The 26,395-nt window shown below is 35.6% G+C and overlaps 1 protein-coding gene across 2 annotated transcripts in view; it reads left to right on the forward strand.

Moving 5' to 3' along the window:
- LOC126979610 (zinc finger protein 33A-like) overlaps positions 1–26,395 on the forward strand; it is a 109,346-nt gene continuing 82,951 nt past the window's right edge. The window contains exons 1-10 of one of the 2 annotated variants that reach the window (XR_007732851.1): positions 1–485; positions 669–1,944; positions 3,556–3,771; positions 5,220–5,392; positions 6,422–6,581; positions 8,196–8,389; positions 11,467–11,567; positions 13,389–13,499; positions 16,238–16,392; positions 19,220–19,872. Coding sequence is in view for 1 of the 2 variants with exons in the window: in XM_050829033.1 (XP_050684990.1) it covers positions 136–485; positions 669–1,944; positions 3,556–3,771; positions 5,220–5,392; positions 6,422–6,581; positions 8,196–8,389; positions 11,467–11,567; positions 13,389–13,499; positions 16,238–16,392; positions 19,220–19,639 (3,156 nt within the window). In the remaining variant the exon portion in view is untranslated. Of the gene's footprint in view, positions 486–668; positions 1,945–3,555; positions 3,772–5,219; positions 5,393–6,421; positions 6,582–8,195; positions 8,390–11,466; positions 11,568–13,388; positions 13,500–16,237; positions 16,393–19,219; positions 21,798–26,395 lie in introns of those variants that run through there. The other variant, XM_050829033.1, reaches the window with a different exon arrangement.

Raw genomic sequence — 26,395 nt, forward strand, 5'->3', positions numbered from 1 at the left:
CTCTCTTGAAATCATATTTTCACTTTTCATAATTTCTACAAACATAAATACAAAAATAATTTGTTATAATTTCAGAAATCAGAATTGAGAAGAGCTTTATTGCCTATAAAATACCATTATTTGCTTTTAACAACAATGACGTCTGATGAATCCGATGATGAGCCGCTATCTTCCTTAGCGGAAGCAAAGAGAGCGAACCCCAAATTATATGTTGTTCAAAAAAAAAAGAAGACTAAGAAGATACTATCGAAAAAATTAATAATTCCTACTTTGAAACCACAGCTTACTATTACATTGAAAAGTGTTCCAAAACCTTTAGTTCAAACAGTAGTGAAACGACCAGGCGATGTATGGTTGTATTTAAAGGATTTAAATGGTTCTGGCCCTTACAGTTGCTTGTTATGTCCAGATTGGTTTACTAATAGACCAAAAATAATTATTCATTACGTATTAAATCATAAAAAGGACTTTTGTGGGATTTGCAGGTAATAACTACTTGAACTATAAATATTTTGGTAGCTGTAAGTTCTGTAGGAATTGTATCTTGTAATTAAAACAGTATTTATATTTTCTGGGCTTGTTTCTTTGAAAAGTTCTTTGAGGACCATACTGTGTAGATAAAAGTTACTTAAAGCAAATCATTAAATCTGTGATTTTGAACATTTTAGGTATTTTGTACCTGACAGAGATGCATGGATTGATCATATTAAGTTCCACACTCCCTGGCCCTGTTCACAATGTGTAGAAACATTCCCAACAGAGGAGCTATCAAGAAATCATTTGAGAAATGTACATAACCTTGTGCACTGCCGTCTGTGTCACTTCAGATTATCAACCAGTGAAAATTATGACAGCCACCTTTACCAAAAACACAATGTAACTAATGTTGCATGCATATATGGAGATCTTTGGGATACAAGTGTCTACAATAAGTTTCTATGCCTTCTATGCATGAAACCAGATAATATCTCAACTACACTTGTCAGTCACTTTATGGGCTATCATCATCTTACATTGAAATGCTTGGCAAATCTTGTATCAGGTAAAGACCCACCATTTACTGTAAAAGGTGTTGATGTAAGCCTTCAATTTATTGAAACAGAATTGAAAGGACAAACAAAATGGGGTTATGTTGATATTGATAACCCAGTGATAAATGCACCAGACAATAATTTTGCAGACTATGTCCTTGGTAGCCAGCAAAACCAGGCAACTGTAGAGGTAAAACAGGAAGTTTTAAGTGATAGTGAAGAAGGAAAATTAGATAGTGAAACTAATGCAATAAATGCTGCGGCTAAGTCTGATAATGAGGATGTTAACCAGAATGATAGAGTGAATGATGAAAGAATTGATTACGCCGGCATTGAAGACTTTGATATTACTTTAACAGAAATCATTCTGCTTGAAGAGTGCTTCTATGACTACATTGATCAAACATTGAATAATCTAAATAATGAAGTTATTCCAGATCACTCTTTCATTAATTACCAAATGCTACAGACAAATTTTGCCGAAGTATGTTCTTTATGTCCAGCAAGGTTTGAGGATGGTCCATCATTTGCAATACATATGAATAAAGCACATTCTGTGAAGCTACTTTCGTCATTTTCATGCAGAGTTTGTTCAACAAATTTTGACTCTCCAAATGAATTAGTAAATCATATAAATGAAGAGTTGGGTGACTTTGAAGACCTATGGATATGTCAGTTTTGTGATAAAGAATTTGATAATAGAGAGAAAACTCGGAACCATCTTACTGAGCATTGGAATGACTTGGAACTTGGAAACTGTTTTAGTCCACATTTGGGATTCAAATGTAAATTCTGTCCGATGCTGTTTTGGAATGAACCTGATAGAGAATTACATCAGTTAGATTTACATTTTCCTGTATTCAAAGACCAGTTTTATAGATGTATAGAATGTGAACAAACATTTGGAGATAAGGTATGTGCTTTGAATGTCAACAGTCTTAGGTCAAGTGTGTTTAGAGCCCTCTCAAACTCTCTCGGTAAATCGACCAGTGCTGGTAGAAGCTTGTGTCTTCTATCAAATCCTCTCTTGAGAACAACACAACTTCACTTCAACAACACTTCCCTTTCTTGAGCGCTTGCAATTTCTGTGTTCGTCTGGAAAGCAAAGCCAAATTGGCTTGGAAGAAGCTAAGCATTATTAATAAAGCAGGGCAATACTACAAGCGGGCCCACATTCTAGCTCTGTACAAAGAGCAGGTACGCACCTCAGTATCAATCAGCTGGAACGTTCATCACAGGGAGTGTTCCCGAGAGCTCTTTGATCTGATTCCTGCCGCCAAATTCCACCTTTGCATGACACACCATAAATTAAGATATCATCCCCACTATCTGGAAGTGTGTCATTCCTCCACAGTGTGTGAATTCTATATTCATCTGAAAGGCTAATCCAAATTAGCTTCGGTTATCTGGATCATGTGGTGTTCCGCTTCAAGGAATTTCTTCAACATACAACAAAGCTGTGAAATGAACTTCCTTGTGTGGTCCTACACAATGCGGTTTTCAAGGTTATTTTGTCTACGTACAATCAACCTGTGGAATGTGCTTCCTTTTGCGGTGTTTCCAGAATGACACAACATGGGTACCTTCTAAAACGCGCGTAAGTACAACATTCTAAAAGGCCGGCAACGCTCCTGTTATTTCTCTGGTGTTGCATGAGAATGTGGGCGGTTGGTCCTCCTCTTCAATAAAAAAATATTACTTATGAGTGGGCACCCACAAACTGATTTGAGTAAAACAAACAATAAAAGTCTTCATGGTACAGAAACCTTGCTGCAATACTTCAGTTAGAACCTCATTCAAATTAGTTTAACTATTTCTGAGATACGCATGCAAAAACAAACTGACAAACCACAAAGACAAAAATCGAAAATCAATATAATATTATTAAAACAATCTGGAAAACAATAATAAATAAAATTTAGACTATTTTTAATAAGGAAATATATTTGTCTAAAAATTATTCAAACTTTCGAGAGACATTATCAAGTGCATATAATAAAAACAGTTTTATGGCTTTGTGCACTCATGAACACCAATATTGATATAAACACATTGTGGACATGGAACTGCGTCAGGTTCGCCAGTCACCCTGTCAAGCATGCTGCAAGATGAAACATCTTTTAGAATGCGAACTCATCACACTCACTCAACACTTGTTGGTACCTACACAGATTGAATATGAGTGAATAACACACATTAAATTTGTAACCAAAATTTATGAAGGATACTCGATCCCGCGACCTCTCGGAGACTGTCCCAGTCTTACCAACTGAGTGAACCGTTCAAGTGACACATGATTCGTAAATACTGGTATATTTTGTTCAACTCTCAGGTTGTAACTCAGTTGGTAAGAGCGCTCCGACAGAACCCGAGAGCAGGTTTGAGTCCAGCATCATTCATAAAATTTGGTAACAAATTTTATTTGTATTATTAATCCCAGAAGTGAGAGATATCACTTTAATAATAATAAATTGTTTAAATGTGGGTGAAGTAATTTAGAAATATATATTTGTCTATGTTCCAGATTTGGTTTGTGCATCACTTTATACAGAAGCACAATCAAATATCAACACCATATCTCCTCAAATGCTGTATATGTTGCAATGTGCTCACAAACATGGACGACATGCGAAAACATTTCTCAGAGCACCATCCGGAAGCCAGAAAGTTATTCTGTTCACTTGAAACTTGTGTGTACAAGCCGTTGAGTAGCCGGAAATCCTTTAAGATTCATCTTAAGGTAAACTGGTTATACACTATATTACAATAAAATTACTGTCCATCACTTTGACACATCTAATTATGTGTATTTTACTTTGTTCAATAAATCAATGAACAATTATTATAAATATATTGATTCTGAGATGTTATTTCTATAACATAGCAGACTCCTAATATATATTTAACTTAGATAGTTTATAAGTCTAGGTACTGTGACAGCTGTAAAAATATCGAAAAAAATAGCGGTGAACTATTAGCCTCTATTTTCAGCAAACGCACGCACACCAGTTCTGTTGTATTGCAAGTGTAAGACGGAGCTGTCATGCACACTAAACTATAAACCTGGCCTGTTATGCATTGCCTAACAGAAATAGGGCTTATAATAAAAAAAAAATCAGTCCACCAACTGATGTATAGGGATACATGTTACTGTATGCTCAATGGATAGGTAATATCCACCATATCCCTAATAGGACTCCATATCCATAAAAGATGGTCCATAAAATCTATTTTCCTTATGTGGTATCATTATTTGGATTCATAATATGGTGCATAAAGGCCATAATTGTAAGCATTATCCTTCCGAAATCGACAATGCCCCAGGGCATTGATTAATTAGATAGATTTTTTTCAGTTATACCAAAATCGAGAGTGCCGTACGGCACACTATTCTATCACCAAGTTCTGATCCTTATTTTGATGATAAGATGGTTTATTTGGCATGGTCTTATAGCTTGTGTCTATAGCTTTCTGAAACATTCATTCAAATCATCATAATTATAAGCAATCTATTGATACACGTATAATAATACTACACATTGACAGAACGCAGTGCGATAGTCAAACTCACTCAGATTTTCCCGGACCGGAAAGGATATGGATCACAGAATTTATTCGAATATTAATTTTCATTCGACAAATTATGATAAGCATTGAATAAATAAATACAGGATCAATATTAATAGGTTCAGCATTGTCTGCTATGGCAAAGGACAAAAATGATTTTGCAAAAATATTATTGATCTGGCCTCAACCACGCCTCAGAACAATATGTTTTAAAGTGATAACCCTCACTTATAACATATTATATAAATATAACTGAAAACAACAATAACTTTAAAATATAACATATTGTTTAGATTTACAAGAGCGACATCTCAAGTCAATTTCCTAATATGCAAATATTGTTAAGTAGATCATGTAGATGAAGCCAGAACTGGAGAGTTGAACAAAGCATACAAGATTTTATAAACGATACGTCACTCGAACGGCTGGCTCAGTTGGAAAGAGCGCTCGCACGGAACGGTTCGAGTCCCGCATCGTTCATAAAATTTTGTTTTCAGTTTTATGTTTGGACTCTTCAGAACCTTTTATGAAGCTTCTAATCCAATTGCCTTCCATATACTTCCACTTATTTTATCTCATCAGCTCGAATTATAATGATCTTCTTTTCTCATTTTTTTTCAGGCCATACATGGCCCAACCGCTCGGAAGGGTGGCATACCAGAGAAGTGCCATCTATGTGGCCGAATGTTTGCGACAGCTAGAGCTTGCAGCACTCATATTACCCAACAGCATGGCACTACAGGCAAATTCAAGTGCAAACTGTGTAATGAATTATTACAGACTATGGATGAACGGTTAGTATGTATATATTTTTAATGACAATAAGGGACAAGACGAGCAGGACGTTCAGCTGATGGTAATTGATACGCTCTGCCCATAAAAATGCAGTGCCGCTCATGATTCTTGAAAAACCCAAAAATTCTAAGTGTTCACTACAATTGCGCTAGTCTTCTTGAGACATAAGACGTGAAGTCTCATTTGCCCAGTAATTTCACTAGCTACGCGGCGGCACCCTTCAGTTAGAAAGACAATAATGCTTACACATTACTGCTTCACGGCAGAAAAAGGCGCCGTTGTGGTACCCATAATCTAGCCCGCATCCTACGCAAAGGAGCTTCCCACTGGTAAGTTACCTACCGGTAATACCTAATAGTAATTTAAAAAAATATTAGTCAAAAGGCTTTTTCTATCTTTCTTTCTAGAATAATAGTGAGGGTTTTACTTATATAGTTAAAATGTATAAACCAACAGTCAAGACGTGAAGGCCTACAATTATTATTGTAGAGCAAGTCCTGATTCTTCGGCGGTTATAAATACGACATGAACTGACTATAATAATAACTACTTACATTTATAAAAAAAAAAACAATTATTAAGGTAACAGTTATATTTGTGGGGTTTTTGTAGACCACTTAGTATAAGTTTGCAGCACAGGTTACAGTAAAAATAGTATATTAAAACACCCATTACATCATCTAAACGAGTGTTGTAATGAAATTCAGTACAACAATACAACACTCGATTGGATGATGTAATAGTTACTAGGACTGGCTTTTTTATTGTTAGCAGTAAGCTAACTGTTTCAGAATCTTTTATAGAGGATTCATATTATGGTTGTAGATAGTCTGGTATGCAACTTTTGATAATTAAATTCATTTGATACTATTATCACACATATTCGTGTTTTAATACCCCATCTCACAACAGTTGAGTCTTGTATGCAACTGTTGATAATTAATTCATGTGATACTATTATCACCCATATTCGTGTTTTAATACCCCATCACACAACAGTTGAATAAATAACTAGTAAAACATTTCAGTAAGCTCCATTACCTCCTGCGACACCCCGGCCGGCATCCGTTCGAGTGCACCGAGTGCGGAAAGTCGTTCCAGTACAAGTCCTCCCTCTACATGCACAAGCAGAACCACCAGCCCAACAAACAAGGCTTCACCTGCAGCTACTGCGGGAAAGTGTTCACGGTAACATCTTAAGACCATCTAGAAACTCCAATAATCGATAGAAAGTGTGTTTGTTTAGCTCCGACGCACGACTGGAGTTTACTCTTCAAGAACGATTGTGTTTGAACAGGTACTTAACAAAATCAAGTCCAATGGAGTCGGTTACAAACAGACATACAGCAGAAGCTAATAAAAGCGTATTAATTAAAAAAAAATTAGATTTTCAAACTTACAACAACTTATAAGTTGTAATGGTAACTTTTAACGTCCGTGGTAGTGGTGGGTCCTAAAAGTTATAACAATTAGTAATAACTATTAACCAGAAAATAACATTAACAATGCTATTAATAAATGATCTAAGTGACTATATTTAACTTCATAGTTAAATAGTGATTTTTCTTATGGTCAGGTACCTAATTATTAAAATCTGCGATCAGCGCCATCTATCGAATACCGTTATGTTGTCGTATTACTCGATATATTTGACAGTGTTCGATTTGGAAATACGCTTTAGCTTATGAAAGTGACACTAGATGACGTTTAATCTAGTATTATTTATTTTTAATTTGAACTTTGATGGTGTGTCTGTGGGTCAACGCCATCTAATAACTATTTAGGAAACTAACGTACATTAGCCACAACACTTCTTATTGCAAAATAAACTAATTTCCAAAAGTAACGCTAGGTGGCCAATAGGAAAATACAATGGTAATTGTTTCCTTATTTGTAAGCAGACAAAGTCTGTTTTTAGTTAAATGAGAAAAACTGTAGCATCCCATTTGATTAGTATGTTCATTATTCTAATGGGTTTAAACTAAACGCTTTTATATTACTAATGTACCATGTGTTCGGAAAAAGTAGAAATCGTGAGAAGAAACATTTAAGAGACTCAACAGGTACTCTTTACACAAAAATGTCTTAAACAATTCCATATAATGTCCTCAATTTTTTTTATAATTACAAATAGATATAATTACTATGCTGCATGACTGGAGAGATATTAAAGATATGTAAAATTAATCAAGAGTAAAGTTATGCCATGCGGATTAAGTGCGAACCGCGGAGCGCGGATGTGGAAAGCGGTTAGGCGGACATACGGACCTGTTGGTGATTGCGCTTAACTAACGGAAAAGTGCGGTGATGTATCGACACTTTATTTATTTATAGGGAAATTTGTTAACAAATCAATTATGTGGGTACCTAATTTTATCACATAATTAGAACGAGAATCTAGTACTCTTTTTTTTATATCATTTGTGTCTCACAGTCTCGAAGAATTCGCGCTCTTCATTGCGGATTACATAACACAAAAAATTAATCCAAAAATTTCTAAACTAAATATTCACATTTATATTATAGGGACAAAAAATATTTATTATTTAATGCATAATATAAGAAACTCCTACTTCTTTTGCGTCATAGAAGTGTGGTTTTTTTTAAAAGATCAGGGAGGGGAGGAGGATAGAGTAGCGCATTTACCTTTTGGTTGTGGTGCGTTTTAACATTTTGCGATACATAAGTCGTTTGTGGTGCGTCTTTAGCACCACACGGAATGCATGTGTGGCGTGTTCTTTATAATAAGTTGGAGATTATTACGAGCATGTGTAACATTGCTTCCACTTTTGTTGGTTTCAGAAAAAAGACTCATACCGCGAGCATATCCAGATCCACGAAGGGCCACGCCATGCATGTTCGTACTGCCCCATGCGGTTCGTGCAGCGCTCCAACATGCTGCGACACGAGCGCCGCCACACGGGCGAACGGCCTTACCAGTGTCCGCACTGCGAGAAGACCTTCGCGGACAAGGGAGCGTGTACAGCGCACACTAGGTAACTTCTCCGTGAAATCACATTGACGACCCATATAGCCCAGTGGTTAGTGACCCTGCCCACTGAGCTAGAGTTCCCGGGTTTGAATTCCGGTAGGTGCAAACATTTATATAATGAGTATAGATGTTTGTTTCCAAGTCATGGATGTTTATAAGTATTTATGTATGTTTTCCTATTATCGTGCGCAAAGTTCGTTTTTGCGCATGCATTTGCGTTCGCAAAGTACCATTTTTCCACATGTTGACAAGAGCGTGCGAGAATGTAGCTTAGCGTTCGGGAATGTATAGAGTATACGAGCGATTCCAAGATGCATACGCACGCGCCATCTCTGGCACTCTCTTCGCATTAACACGTTCGAGCGACACTGTCTCCCCGAGCCCGAGCGCATTTGCTCGCGCCGGTTTGTTTACATCTGTCGTCTGGAATGGACCTGTCAAAAGTTCGTTCTGTGTCATCATAATTGTAGTGGTCGAACTTTGCGCAACTTAATAGGCAAAATAGAATACGATACTCATGCGCACGTAGGTCAACGACTTACTTTGCGCACTCGTATCGTAATGTACTATGTACATTTGTAGGTACAGGCATGCCTAGTTTGGCGCAAGATAATTAATAATAATAATACTTTATTTGCATAATGTGTATACAAGTTAAGAAAATAATTCTATACGAATCAACACATTAGCCAAAAAGAGCATGCAAATTACATTACCTCCATGTCATTATATAATAATAAAATTCTAATATTACAGCACATAATATTTTATTGTTACATTATATTAGCATCTACACAAAATATACATTTCATATACATATTATGTAGTCAAAGTTAAACACAAGATTATAAAAAAAAGAAAATCACACATTTAAAATTTGTGTACAAGAGAGTAAAAATAAAATTAGTATCCCATCGAATCTTTGGACTAACCACGCATTTCGCAAGAGTTTTTTTTGCCCCGCACAGTATTTTTGTGAGATCATATGCCGTCTGTAGTAGGTATTCCCGGACTGATACGACTTAGGTATCTGTAAGCTTAGAGCATACTCTCATTTTAAAGACCGCCAACGTATTTAGGCCTCTGATTCTTTTGACCTTGACTCCTAATTCCAACAGGTTAGATACTTGCACGTTCGCCGATTCTAATAAAAAAAAAGAAAAAGTAAATGGCATAGATATATATCCTGGTTTGTGGCTCAACTTATATATTTTTTTTATATGGAATAAGAGGCCCATGCTATATGTAAGACCAGATAATTCTGAAGATGTTACTACCCTTTTTGGTAGTAGTTTAAGACGAATTGTTCCTTCTCAAAATACAACTGGCTCCCTTACAGATAATGCTCGAGGAGAGATTATCGTCATCATGATCACATCATCATCAGTATGCACTTTAATGGAGTATTTTTCTAGCAATAAATGTCATAAATGAGATTCTTTTTTTTTAGTTAAATTCCCTTTTATCATTTTTTAAGAAAAAAATCTAAAAAAAATATTATCTTAATATATATAAATTACGTGACACGTTGTTTGTCCGCGATGGACTCCTAAACTAAAGTACGGATTTTAATGGGGATTACTTCCTCAAGTGCAGTTTAGTCCAACTTGAGAGATAGGATAGTTTTTATTTCGATTTGGGACCCATAATTATTTTTATTTCCAATATTTGTTTTGTATGGACATATTTTCTATGAGAGAATTTAGGGACGCACGGTTTGACAGTTCCGCTTTGAAACAATTTCATAATAACAACAGGGAGCATTTTTTACGGAATAATTCTTGATGTTTTGAAATATTATTGGCAAATTCCAATAAAATAGGATTTTTTTATTATCAACAGAACAACGTCGGTCGGGCCAGCTAGTATTTATATATGAAATAATGGAAAATATAAGACAACAAGTTAAAAAAGATGTTAATTCTTGATGAAGTTTCTTGACATGAAGATGAAAGATGAGCGACACCTCATTTGACCGAGTCAAATGAGGTGTCGCTCATCAGATCACGTCTGGAAATATGTATCTCGATGATATATTAGCCAGATAAAAACTGTAATTTTTATTTAAAAACTAGCTGACCCGACAGACGTTGTTCTGTATATATAATAAATAAAATAATGTTTTTATATGAATTTGTCAATAATATATCATAACATCAAAAATTACTTCGTAAAATATGCACCCTGCTGTCGTAATGAAATTGTTTAACAGCAGAACTGTCAAACCGTGCGTCAATAAATTCTCTCATAGAAATTATGTATAGACACATCAAAGGAAAAACAAATTTGTTGTTTTTATTTAATTTAGCAGCATTTTCCTATTAATTCACCTTTTAAACCTTCCCTGGACTTCCACAAATAATTCAAGATCTAAATTGGCCAAATCGGTCCAGCCGTTCTCGAGTTTTAGCGAGACTAACGAACAGCAAATCATTTATCTTTAAATATATAAAATTCTCGTGTCACAATGTTCGTTCCCGTACTCCTCCGAACCGGCTTGACCGATTCGCATGAAATTTTGTGAGCATATTGAGTAGGTCTGAGAATCGGCCAACATCTATTTTTCATACCCCTAAATGTTAAGGGTGGTCCACACGATTTTTTTTTTAATTTTTTTTTGACATCTTTTTTTAAAATTTGTTTGATTATGCTGACTGCATTAAAAATACATACAACTTTAAATTTTCACCCATCTACGATCAACAGTTACTTTTGTATCACGATTTTAATATCGGCAATACAACGTTTGCTGGGTCAGTATATATATAGATTTAAGATGCAATAAAAATGAGGATGAAGAAGAAAGCTTTTTGTGAATAATTTAAAAACTAGAAGATAAAAGAAAGTTTGAGATCCGTAGAGAGGAGGAAATTTCCAATAAAAATGTCCCGTTTCTCGGAACTGTACCTCTTTTTTACCACCAAAATACAGGTCTCTGCGCGGATATTACTGTATGGGCGCACAGACAGTCTACCATATGAACTAATTTTTATATTTAGATTATCGTTCATATTTTAATCACCATTATAAAGAATTAATATGTTTTTGAACATGAAAAGTAGCCCAAACAATATGTTTCAGAACCCACTCGAGGGACACGTCGTTCGCGTGTATTTACTGCGGTCAAACGTTCGTGCAGAAATCAAAACTCACTTACCATATACGAAAGCATACTGGGGAAAGTAAGTTTACCAAAAAATAAGTATTATTATTTTACTTTATATTGTTTCTGGTATTATTATGTGTTATTACGTGTTCATAATAAATTGAGACGGATTAAATAATTTTTAAAAAATGTTTGTGTGTGGTAAATATAATATAAATTGCTTAATACTTAATTAAATACGTGAGGCATTTTACCGAATATTTGCGAACGTTCAACTCATAAAAAATTCCTATTTATTTTTGGATAACATATGGCTTATGGAAGAGGAGGAGGAAGGCAAAGTGATCACATTCTCCTGCAACACCAGATGTCTCACCGGCCTTTTTAAAAGGTGTACGCGCTTTTTTGAAGATAATCATGTCGTATAATCCTGGAAACACCGCACAAGGAATTTCATTTCATAGTTTGGTTGTAGGTCGAAGAAAGTTCCTTGAATACCTCACTATAGAGGAACGCCAGATGATCCAGATGGGTGGGATGATGTGGAATTGGCAATCGTATGAGTTTTCGAGACCCAGTTTTCAGATACTAGGCGAGGCATTAAGGATGTGTTGTTGAAGAGCGCTGAATCCGTTTTTACCTTTCTCAACTTTTATAATTATTAATCTGTGGCTAAAGGTGCTGGTGGCACATTAAGTATTACCTTATAATGTACTTTAGTTAGTAAGATCTAATGTTTCATTGTTTGTTTGCCCCAATAAATAAAATTAGTGAGTTTGTTAATCATATCATAAGCTTTCGGAAGGACCTATCCTCTGTATCTCAGGGTATCCTACCGCAGGGAGTAGGGCCAATGACGGATTAAGACTACTTGATGCCCTAAGCAATCCATGCCTGTGGGCCTTCCTATCCGTATGTCAACTAGAATCGGTCTTTAAGCCTTTACCGCCTCAAACATTAGCTTTTTGTAAAATAAGATGATGAGACAATAAAAACGACAGCATAATATATTTATTGGAACGAAGTTCCTTACGGCAGGCTTGGAGGAGATAGGGATTTTGCTGCGGGACCGAACTGAAAAAAAATGTGATAGTAAAACCGTAAGAAAAAGTCCGTGGAATAAAACCGTTAAATGAAACGTGCGCAGGCGCAACAGTCGTATATACAAGCGAGTAGTGTATAATTTTGTAATTATTTCTATTTCTATGTAATTTTATGTTGTCAAACAAAAATAAAGAGACATATTTTGTTATTTTAATAGATAATTTGGATAACGATTTTTTTATTTTACGTAATTTATTATTTCCTTAAATACTGAATTTCCTAAATACGTTCCTGTACTTAAATAAAAACTAATCTGCAAAATTTAAGAGAAAAATCAATAAAACCTACATAAAATTGAACACGATTTTTTTTTACAATTTGTGTCGATTCTACATTAGCCGAAGGAACTTCGTTCCTACCTGGTGTCCCACGACACCACATCTTTATTTATGTCTTATTTATGTATAGTCTAACGTCTAACGTAACATATCTGACTCTTATGAGTCAGATATGTTAAAAACGTTGTTGTGTACATAAGTACAATATCGATAAATTATCCTTTTTTCATTTTTAAATATTTTTAATTTTGAACGTTCCGCTGAGCAATTTGTCAATCATAAGCGTTAAAAATATGTTGATTGTATAAGGCTGTTTCCACATTAGGGTCCACATTATTTTTTGGTGTGGTTTTTGATGACGTGAGAGTGAGAAGTGCCCTAAGGACGGATTTTTTTTGTGCTTCTTCGGGTGCCCCTTCAGACGTGATGCCCTAGGCAATTGTTTAATTTGATTAAGGGTTAATCCGTCACTAGGTAGAGCACAAAACGTTCTGATTATTATTATAATATTTCAGATCTGGAAACGTGTACGATCTGCTCCAAGCTGTTCACGAGTGCGTGCTCCTTGAGGGAGCACATGAAGACACACGTGGCCAAGGAGGAGAATGTCAAGTGTCCACTCTGTGGTGAGGCAGACATACTACTAGATGTCCCATTTCTAATTTTAATTTATGCTTTATATTAACTTGCTCACTAACGAAATGTTTTAACCAGGGACGTGCAGAAAAGCTTTAAATTATTGGCTAACGTGTCTTGCTTATAATGAAGTGGAATATCTTCTGATCAGACTGACATGACAAACACATGCATTCTATAGATGGACCCAATTAAAGGTCCAAACTCAAACCCACATATACACACTCACACACACACACAGTTTTCAGACTTGTTTTCATTTTGCGATAATTGTAAAATTAAATTTTTAATCATTTTTGTCTATTTCTATATTGTTTATTAAATAATATGTATCTGCTAAGGAAGTTGCGAGATATTCCCAATACAAGTGTCCTAAGACTACTTAATGGGAAGTCTAAATATTACATAGGCAATTAGGCAGTGCCTACCTCGCTATGAACCTAAATTAATATAACACTAGTGTTAAAATCGTTTTAGTTTAATTTGGTTCCGTTAAAGATAACCAAACTTCTATTAATTCAAGTATTGAACACCCACTCTTTAAACTTTTCCTTACGCTACATACTAAATACTTAAAAGTTAAGTTAAGTCAGACTAAAGGCCATCTATGACAAGTTAGATCTACAGTGCGAGTGCCTACCTTGCTAGAAAACAAAATGCAGGCTCCTGGTTTTGACGTAATTTTCACCATTTGAAAATCTGCATACGTGAAATTACCGACACACATACCTACTCGTATTGAAGAGTTCTCTGCCCTGTGTTTCCCCGGGTCATAGAAAGAATAGGGTAGTCCAGGCCCAAGGGTGTGGTAAGAGGCGATTGAGGGCATTTACGAGTGGGAGGCTCATTTGGACAGGATGCCGGATTGATTGTGGGTACCCCAACGGCGCCTTTTTCTGCCGTGAAGCAGTAATGTGTTGGCATTATTGTGTTTCGGTCTGAAGGGCTAGTGAAATTACTGGGCAAATGAGACTTAACATCTTATGTCTCAAGGTGACTCAGCTGTAGTGCCACTCAGAATTTTTGAGTTTTTCAAGAATTCTAAACGGCACTGCAGTTAATGGGCAGGGCATATATCAATTACTATCAGCTTAACGTCCTGCTCGTTTCGTCCCTTATTATCATAAAAAAATAGTTTTTTAATTATACTGCTTTGAGACTGAAAGGGAAATTCAATTAGTTGAATAAAATAGGTGCATGCTATAACGACCGTACTAAAAGATAATAATAAAAAATTTAACAATTTATTCTGACATTCAATCATATAACTTGAGACACTAAATTAAAATTACTTTCAAAATCATTTGCAAAATTATACAGTTACAATCTCCTATCTTAGACTGAGATCTATTGAGCCTACTTAGATCTTGCTCAGACTTTACTTACCCAAAACTTAGCTAAGTGTGATTAAACACAAACTTGACTTTTACATTGTCTTAGTTTTATTTCAGCATAATTTAAGCTGTCAAATGACTATAAAAACGATATCAAAGATAATGCTGAGCTTCATCATCATCATCAGCCGGAAGACGTCCACTGCTGGACAAAGGCCTCCCCCAAAAATTTCCACGACGATCGGTTCTGCGCTGCCCTCATCCAACGTATTCCAGCGATCTTGACCAGATCGTCGGTCCATCTTGTGGGGGGCCTACCAACACTGCGTCTTCCGGTACGTGGTTGCCATTCGAGGACTTTACTGCCCCAACGGCCATCTGTCCGTCGAACTATGTGCCCTGGCCACTGCCACTTCAGTTTTGCAATCGTTTGGACTATGTCAGTTACTTTGGTTCTCCTATGGATCTCCTCATTTCTGATTCGATCTCGCAGGGAAACTCCGAGCATAGCCCTCTCCATTGCCCTCTGAGCGACCATGAGCTTTCTCATAAGGCCCAAAGTTAGCGACCACGTCTGTGTACCGTAAGTCATCACTGGCAACGCACACTGGTTGAAATACCTTCGTCTTTAGAGTATGCTGAGCTTACACTCAACTAACTTTTACGTAAGCAAAGTCTAAGTATGCTGTATAGGTGCTGTGGTCGTCTGGTATATTAATTTACAAATAGACATTTTGCTTACGATTTATCCATCGGACATACAACGTTTCCCACGTTTATTTGCAAGGCTGCTTGACATTCGGAAAACTTTAAAATAATCACTGTATTGACAGTGTTGTCAGTAATATAGTCTACATTTTGAATATTCTGTGTTTATTCTCATGTATAAATTTTGTGCCTAGTTTATTTGTAAGGCCGATTAGAAATAGTAAAAGATTGTTTGAAAACATGTGATGTCACAAACTGTGGGTCCCTCCCTGCCCCTGTCATACAATGTCACACTATTCTATTCAATTCGTCCTACTGTGGCTTCTGTGGAAGACACACCATAGATTTGCCAGTATCACGTTAAAGTTGACTACCAAGCTTTGAGTATGTGCCTCATAAGTTTAACGGTAATGATCGGTGTTAAGATTACATAAAGTTTTATTTTCTTATAATATCTGAAACAAATAATATACATGCTATTACACTATAAAGGACATACACAGATAGAATTACTTAAATTATTAATTAATATAAGTACTAAATGATATTTACAACTTAATCTTATTTATTTTAATATATTTACAAAAGGAGTGTAAACTAGGGAGAGGAGACAGACAGTATATAATTAATAGATTAATTTATAGATGGCCCCATAGAGTTAAAATATATTTTTTTTTAATTTCCAGATAAAAAATATCCCGACGAGCGATACATGCTGCGTCACCTGCGCGTGTCTCACACCAACACTCAGTACACGTGCCCGATCTGCAAGAAGGTGATCTCCTCCACCAGCGGGCTGCGACACCATGTAATGACGCACAGCGATACTGGCATGTTCCAGGTATGCTTCTCAACCCTTAGGCTGCGTCCTGAGTGGTAGCGGAATGAACGGATCATTAAACATATTATGTTTGACATGTTGCACAATTCACCATAGATAATACACTATATACCAGAGATAGATGTGCCAGGCTAAGAGATGCCGCTGCGTTATCTTTAGAAAAATATTTCACGCCCGTAGTGTACCGACTACCGTCGCTGATGGCGCTCGTTATGCTTAACTTTACCTATTGTTGTGGAATATATTGATACTGATTGCATATTATATTTGTGGATGGAATTTCTTAATCACTTTTAAATTTGTTTTAATAAGTAACTTAATTAAGTTTTGTACTATCACTAACTCCATCTAACATTATCGCCATCGTGATGAATTTGCAGCGTACCTAATAGAATAGATGGTAGCACTTTCAATGCAAATTTGTTTTTTTTTTCGAGAGGAGTAAAATACATTTACGTATTGAAGACCCCGAAACGGGGCACATATACGGGCTCGGGTGTAAACACCCCCTACCGACTAAAAACCTCCTCTGTGCTGATAGCCCTGAAGGCTTTTACAGCGAAGCCGGGCGGGGGCCTTGGAGGCCGAAAATGTAGCTCAAAGGCGCGGGGCGTCTCGGAAGGAGACTCGAACCTTGGACCGCCTGCTCACTAGGCTGGAGAGAAGATCACTAACGATCTAATATATCTGTTAGTTGCAAATTTGTATCATGTGCCCAAGTAGGGAAGTTTTTTGATTTTTAACACTACCTTACATGTTATGTTAAGATGTAATATTTTTGTATTAAAATATTTCCATATTATTTTCTATACGCTAATAATAAAGTTATCTTAAAGTGAGGAACAAATTTTCAGAAGGACTTATTAATTCCCTGTGAAATTTTGTTTCAGCTCTTGTACCAATTCTTTTAATTTATTTAGTCACATGTGTTGGTAGTCACTCGAGTACCTATATTGGAAACAATTTTTCGGTATAGACTTAATTCTTCATATAGTCTAACGTATTCACAACTTCTGTTTTCTGTAATCTATATAATTTCGTGCTTTCTTTATATTCACAAAAAATATATCTTCGGTAAATGACTGCTGCTTTCTAAATATTATATATTATATATAAAATAAACGATTAAGTTTCGATATCGACATTAAACTAAAGTATGTAAATTGCAAATAAACGCAACACTAACAGGCTTTTCCGCATGCATTTAGGACAGGTCTTGACTTGTTAATCCGCTCTTCAATCCGCCATACGGAGTACTAATAGATAATAATAAAAGAATTTATTCTGACATTCAATCATATAACTTGAGACACTAAATTACAATTACTTTCAAAATCATATTTGCAAAATTATACAGTTACAATCTCCTATCTTAGACTGAGATCTATTAAGCCTACTTAGACCTTACTCAGAATTTACTTACCCAAAACTTAGCTAAGTGTGATTAAACACAAACTTGATTTTTGCATTGTCTTAGCTTTATTTCAGCATAATTTAAGCTGTCAAATGACTATAAAATCGATATCAAAGATAACGCTGAGCTTACACCTGTTTTTTGACAACCTGTATAGCCGAGTGGTTAGCGATCCTACCTACTAAGCTAGAGGTCCCGGGTTCGAATCCCGGTAGGTGCAAGCATTTTATATGATGAATATAGATGTTTGTTTCCGAGTCATGGATGTTTAAATGTATTTATGTATGTTTATATGAATATATGTATGTTTAAGTAAGTATATTGTATTAAATATATCATTGTCTTGTAACCCATAACACAGGCTATTATATGCTTAACTTGGGGCAAGATAATTTGTGTAAAAAGTGTGTCAATATGTGTCAATATATTACACTCAACTTCTATCCGCCATACGCGGTGCGCCGTGACTCAGGACACACAATTAACCTAAGCGTATGCTGAGATGCAGACGACGCATTTCCACGTAGCACAGGGCAGAGCAGATTTTGTAATATATGTACGTACTAAGAGCTGCGTACGCTGATTTTTATTGTTGCAATAAGAGATCATTTAATTGAATTAGTGTGTTGTGAACTTGTTTATATGATACTTACCATTCAGACTATTAAAAAAATACATTAAAAGAGTTATAGATAATGGACAATTATTGCCGAGAAATTAAATGGTTTTCATAATTATAATGCATGTTGGAAAATATCTAGAAGTAACCTCTCGCAAACGCCTCAGTTTGCAACAAACTGCGCCTTGTGTATTAAAATAATTTTTAAAAGTGTCCCGTACTACAAAACACAAAAAGAGTTTTTATTTAAATGTGTAACACTCGCGTTTATAAATGAAAATACTGTATTAGCATACATTTTATTAATATACATAATAAATTACCAACATCTGAGTGTCAAAAGAAGTCCGACATACGTCGATTCTCCCCGTCCCCATCTGCCCTACATCTCTAGTGCTCTTCTATAATAATATTATAAAGCTGCAGTGTTTGTTTGTTTGAACGCGCTAATCTCTGGTACTACTGGTCCGATTTGAATTATTCTTTCAGTGTTGGGTAGTCCATTTATCGAGGAAGGCTATAGGCTATGTTTTATTTTCAAAATTAGGGATCCGTAATAAATTTGCTATTTTGTAACACAAGGTGTAAAATCTAAAACCTATTTTTGCGTGCGCTGCAAAAACTATTGACAATAGAACAAAATGATGTACAGGCTATAATATAGGCAATATTTTATTACTTATTTTATTACTTACTATCGCGTGAATTATACTTTATATGGCAAAACAACGTTTGCCGGGTCAGCTAGTATTGTATATACCAAGAATAACCCATAATATTTAAATTTATTTCAGTGTAAATGCTGTCCAAAATCGTACGCTGTCAGAAGGACCATGCTGAGACACTTACGGAAGCGACACAACTTGACCCATGAGGGTATCAAACTGAAGGATTACTACAAGCGACTCGACCCTCGTGAGTGCAACCTCAACTTAGATGAAGAAACGATGAACAGCATATTTGGTCCACCGAAGAGACAGGCCACAGAGGTGCTCGTTGGTGATTTTGTCACTTTCACCAAGTCACTCAAGTTTGCTGAAAATCTGCAGACCGAAGACACGGATGATGATGATGAAGAAGAAGAAGGTTCTGATGCGGAAACGAATGAGCAGGCTATAGAGGAGCCGGAACAGAATGAGTATGAGTTGGAGCCCACGGATTTTGTCAGTATCAAGATTGAAACAGTGGAAGAGGAAAATTTTGAGTCGCAGTGAATCTTTGACATAAGAATAGAGTAAAATAAGCGATTAGTGAAATATTATTTTAAGAAAATTTATTAATTTAAATATTCTATGATGATGTCTACATAATTAATTTTAGTTTTAGCATTAAGTCAAACAATTTCTGGAAAATTGAAATATTTGAAAATAGTTGTGGTATATTTGTCGAAGTGAACGATTGCTGGTCCATGCATCAACTTGTGAATGGGTGCTGCTTGTGGTGCCAGGTCGACCTGTTATAGTTAATAAATCGTTGTATTTGGTGGATGCAATTACTAATTGTGACAGTAATCACGACTATCATGTTCGCAAAGAATCCTTACACAAACAATGAATTCAAGCTCTAAATGTTGATGCATCCAATAAACGATAATCTATATTTATACAGTTGATTACTTTTTATGAAATAATTTATATTATTTATACACGATTCATATATTGCATGCAGCACCTTACTACAGCCATTGTAAAATACCCTATTTGATTGAAAAGAGTGACTGTATATTTATTTATTTATTAAATTCCGCCAACAAGGTATACACTTATACAAACACAGAATAATACAAAAACATAACATTGATATGGTAAGTGATGCCTCAATTATAGGCGAAAATGACATGCTATTCAATTAAATTAAGCCACAAAATAAAATAAGAACTATAATATATATCTACGAATATGTCTTAATATAAATTTACACAAAATATTATCGAAAAATACCGATTGAGGTCATCCCTCCCTTGAAAGAACCGTTTTATTATATTTTTTAAATTTATGTAAGTTGTGATCAAATATGTCGACTGTTGAGTTTCTTGTACGTTCTTCTCACGAGCTCAACTTCTTCCGAACATATGGTGAGTTCAGTAATTTGCAAAAAGTATTTGTAGTGACGAATTAAAAGCGCTCTGTTTAAGCCTACTTGAATTAAGTTTATTTGACTTTGACTTTTCGAACCAAAAGGATGTTGATAAATGTGAGTTTTCAGTCGAGTCTTTTCTGCTTGCTTGCTGCTGTTATGAACTATGACGTCATTGTACTCATAGAAAGTTTTTTATACCACATCATGGAGGAACTTCGAGACAAAAAATTCTGTTAAAACTTAATCTTTTTTACTCTCTAATTACTTTTGCTTATTTCAAGATTAGGTAAGATTTTTGCTGATAATAAATGCTCGAATATTCTACTAATGTTGTGTTTATTAGTAATATTGATATAAATATAATATTTAATTGTAGTAGATATACTAAGTCTCTTATAATGTTATAAATTAGTCAGAATATTATGACACAGCATGATATCAAATATATATATGTCGGAGGAAGCTTTGATTCGGGTTGATTGTTGTTTCCATGGAAACAGGAAAATTAGGAATATTGTAATTTGCGTAACGACCAATCAGAGCAGAGCACGAGCCTCGAGCGGGGTCAAGGCGCCATCTTGACTTGGGCGAGGCCGACATTTTGAGGAGACATTCAAGTAATAGCGACTGATCGAGTTGGATCGTTGAAAGTGTATTAGTCGGTTAAAGTAAGAAGGGTGCCCTGAATACGCTGCTCGGTCTGTTAATTATTGTGAAGTGACAATATATTGTTTAAATTTAAATGAAAATAGTGTAAAACTATGATCATCGTGTTTTGTGCTTGCATTTTACGCCCACTAAGTCCGCAACCATTAATGACGGTGTCAACGAGAACAATGCTTCTCCGGCATATATATGTCGGAGAAGTATTGTTCCCGTTCTCTGTTTCCATGGAAACAACAATCAACCCGACTCATAGCTTCCTCCGACATATATATGATTCTTCTTCTTCTTCGTCGGATTACTCTTGACAGAGCAGTCGTGGTCACGTCGAACGACGAACGATTCTACGCCAGTTATCCCTAGTTGTTGCTTCTCTGGCACATGTGTTGAGGGGAGTATTGGTTAAGGCTTTGATCTGGTCTGTCCAGCGCATAGGGAGCGTCCTCTTGACCTACTGCCGTTGACCCTTCCCTTTGATATATATGATGCATCCTTACAAAATACCCCACTATGTAAGGATATATCATGCATGGAAATTAATTGAAATATCGGCTGACATATATCCCTAAATACAATACATGTAAGAATCGTGTTATTTACTTTTAAATTGCAATATAACTTTAAAATGATTTTGAATGAATTTTATTATATTACTAGCTGACCCAGCAAACATTGTATTGCCATATAAAGTAATAAAAAAATTTTTGGGGTTAAGGGTAACCTAACAAATAGATGACGACCGAATCTCAGAACTATTTATTTATTTAATTAAACTACCAAGTACATCGTACAGAAAATTTATCATACTACACTAATTAACTATTGCGTATCTGTGGATGGAATAGAGTAATATTAAAATCTCCATACAAAGATAGATGTTGATCGTAGACTGGTGAAAATTTAGGGTTGTTTGTATTTTTTAATTTTGTATTATAAAAAAAATTACAATTTATCTTAAAAATTAAAAAAAAATAGGGGTGGACTACCCTTAACATTTAGGGGGATGAAAAATAGATGTTGTTTGATTCTCAGACCTATCCAATATGCACACAAAATTTCATGAGAATCGGTCTAGCCGTTTCGGAGGAGTTTAGCTGCAAACACCGCGACACGAGAATTATATATTAGATAAATAATGACATATAGCCGAAATTTGGAACATGCCACAAATTTTCACCATAATAAACTTCAACTGGTCTATTATCTATTGCAGCATTAACTCTAATTGTTTAAAATATTGTTGGTCAATAAGAAAACATTTATTACTTAATTTTTCGTTTAAAGGTTTGATTCGAACAGTGACAGTTGACACATGACTAAGGAGAAAAGTGTGCTTACATTGTCTTTATGCACACTTTTGCTGTTCCGCTATCAGACTGCGAATGATATGTCTTCATATAAATAAATTTCGTTTATTTCAAAGATTACATATACATTTTTTAGTGGTTGAGACTTCCCAGTAAGTTGTCTTAGGACACTTGTATTGGGAATATCTTGCAACTTCCTTAGCAGATAATTTTTTATTTAGTAAACAATATAGAAATAAACAGAAATGATTAAAAACCACATTTTACAATTTACATTTAATTGTGTGTGTGTGTGAGTGTGGGTGTGGGCATGTGGGTTTGAATTGGACCTTTAATTGGGTCCATCTATACAATGCGTGTGTTTGTCATGTCAGTCTGATCAGAATATATTCCACTTCATCATAAGCAAGACAAGTTAGTCAATTATTTAAAGATTTATATATATGTATATATATATATATATATATAGAACGTCATTGATTTTAGTGTACATTTGCAAACGAATGTTAATTAATGTATTAGAAAAGTACTACACACTCAAATTATGTCTCAATACCTAGCTATGTATGTATGGAAAGATAATTTAAATTCAAGAATTTTTAGTACTTTATAAAATGAAATGTATATGAAAAATGGTGTACTTTCATATTTTTTTCTAGTTTTCTGTCCCAATTGAGCTAACCGTACGAGTGACGTATCGTCATAAAATCTTGTATGCTTTGTTCAACTCTCAGGTTGTGGCTTCATCTACAGGATTTACTTTACAGTTGATATCCTGCTCAACCCCAATATTTGCATATTACTAAATTGACTTGAGATGTCGCTCTTGTCGCTTTTAGATTAGCTAAACAATTTGTTATGTTTTTAATGTGATAACCTTGACTTATGGGATTAATACACAAATAAAATTTGAAAACAAAGTTTTATGAACGATGCGGACGGATGAAGAACAACCTGAGAGTTGAACAAAACATACAAGATTTTATGACGATATTTAACTCGAACGGTTAGCACAGTTGGAAGAGCACTCGCACGGAACGCGAGAGGTTGCGAGTTCGTGTCCCGCATCGCTCATAAAATTTTGTTTTCCAATTTTATTTGTGTATTAATCCCAGAAGTGAGGGTTATCATATTAAAAACATGACAAAAATTTTATCATTTTTTTTTACAATAATACATTTGTATCGTAATATTTTAAATCAATAATGATAATACGAAAACATTAGATCATTTATACGTCTAGATAGACTGTGACAGCTGTGAAAACGACGAAACAAATTGGCGTTGACAGTTAGCATTTATTTTGAGCAATGCACACAAACTAACACAAAGGCTTAGCACGCACTGCGATTAAAGACGAGCGGTTTGGAAATAGCTTCAAACGCCAAACCGCATACAACCTCGCACTGCGGTTGTCTTTTTTGCTTAATTTTATCCCAGTATCACCATAGATTTCTGGCGAGCAGCATGTGTTGCGGCTTTGATTTTCAAAATAAAAAAAAAATACGAAAACAGCGTCGCCATAGGGTGCACCCATTAACAGATCAAAGACATTTGAAAGGATATTTTTGCAAATTATATGACGTGCGACAGCATCCCGATAAGTTAATTAATTACTACATAATGTCCATACTATACTATAGTGCTGTATATAGTATCTATCTAGACATATAATTGATCTAAGACGGATTATTGAAAACGACTTGTAGAATAAAAGGTGTAAAAAGATAGGAAACCAGAGAACAGCTATGTCCTATATTATGTATATGTAAAAACTTTATAGTTAATTTAGATTAGTATGGTACATGGGTACCTTCAAAAAAAGCGCGTACACCTTCCTTAAAGGCCGTCAACGCTCTTGTGATTCCTCTGGTGTTGCAAGATAATGTGGGCGGCGGTGATCACTTAACACCAGGTGACCCGTACGCTCGTTTGTCCTCCTATTCCATAAAAAAAATATTAGTTTGTTTTTTTAGCTTTGTTAATTATGTACTGAATATACACCTGATGTTGCTGACAGTGCAAAACTTCATACAACATTGTTAATCTTAGAAAATGGTTACAAATAAATATCATTTACATAATATTATATATTAATTTTATTAAAATGTGTTGTGAATTATTGTAAAGCTTAAATAAATGTATTATTAGCCTAACAAAACTTTATTTTATGAAGAATACAAAAGGAATAAAATCTAAAGTAAAGGCACAAATCGAATGAAAAATCTGTCAATCATAAGACGTTAGAATTGATAAGATAAACCAATCAACAATTTAGCTAAAATTTTCAAATTCCTATTAGATAAGTGTTAAAAGTGTGACTGGAAAGATTGTAGAGATTTAAGTGCACAGAGTGGTTATTACATGACTGTATGTACTTGTATATAGATGGTCCCATTTGAATACTTAAAAGGTACCCATTCCAATAATCAAAAGTACGCATTCCAATACTCAAAAGATACACATGACAATACCCAAAAGTCCCAAAAACACTGCAAGGAAGTTTGGTACTTGGTTCACAAAAACTTTTTGAACTGCACAGAATGACTGGTATGGTATTCTAGTTCGTGTCAAACGATGCCAGAGCCTGGAAACTTCAAGCATAAGGTAAAATTCCTCTCTGCAGCAATTCCCGTGTTAATGCACAATGTGTACCAACAGAGAAGCTATGTTGGAGCCAAGAACCGTTCACTGTGTCCTTTGTAGCGTAGTGTTGCATGCACTTAATAGGGTATGATTTTGCATACAATTCAAATTCACATATTTTTATTCAAAATATGATTTAAAATCACTTATTGAACATCAAAAAAATACCACACATTTTAAAAAGTATGTCTCAGACCTAAGAAGAACGAGCGCAAGAAACGCAGTGGACATTTTTTTTTAAATAAATATTGTTATAATTTAATATCATACAATAAAATGTTTAAACTAATGGCTCCATTCCAAATCTATGGTATAATTAAGAAAATCTTTTATGTTATAGTAACCTTTACCGCACAAACGTTTTTTTAATAAAATATCATGGAGAGCATAATTAGCCGCCAGCTTTTAGTATACCTAGAGGGTCACCAGTTGATCAACGACCGACAATACGGCAGGTGATCTTCTGGTATACCTAACACATAGATGGGCGGCGGCTATTGAAAGCAAGGGTGAAGGCGTGGCAGTTAGCCTGGATATAGCGAAGGCCTTTGAACGTGTATGGCACAAGGCGCTCCTCTCAAAACTTCCATCATTTGGGCTTCCCGAGAGCTTATGCAAATGGACCTCCAGCTTCCTCACTGGGCGCAGCATACAAGTCGTCGACGGTTTTTGCTCGAATCCCAAGCCCGTGAACGCTTGAGTGCCCCAAGGCTGTGTGCTATCTCCCACGCTGTTTCTTCTGCATATCAATGATATGTTGGACACCTCCAACATACATTGCTATGCAGACGACAGCACTGGTGATGCCGTATACACGGGCCATGCAGGTTTCTCTCGGGAAAAGTCGACCAGTGTCTCTCGAGAAGGTCGCGGAATGGGGTCCATTGAACCTTGTCCAATTCAACCCCCAGAAGACTCAAGTTTGCGCGTTTACCACTAAAAAGAACCCATTTGCCGTATCACCGCTCTTCGACAACACTTCTCTTCATCTCGAGCGATTGCCAATCCCGTGGCAATCTGGAGGGCAAAGCCAAATTGGCTTCGAAGAAGATGGGCGTCATCAATAGAGAACGGCAATACTTCAAGCCGGCCCACATTCTAGCGCTCTACAAAGCGCAGGTCCGGCCACACATGGAGTATTGCTGTCATCTCTGGTCTGGCGCACGTCACCCCAGTATCAGCTCGATCCATTTGACCGCGTGCAACGCAGAGCAGCTCGAATTGTCCGGGACTCAGTACTCTGTGAACGGCTGGATCACTTGGCGTTGCATAGAG

The sequence above is a fragment of the Leptidea sinapis genome, chromosome 3 (assembly GCF_905404315.1).
Source record: "Leptidea sinapis chromosome 3, ilLepSina1.1, whole genome shotgun sequence".
NCBI classification, from domain to species: Eukaryota; Metazoa; Arthropoda; class Insecta; order Lepidoptera; family Pieridae; genus Leptidea; species Leptidea sinapis.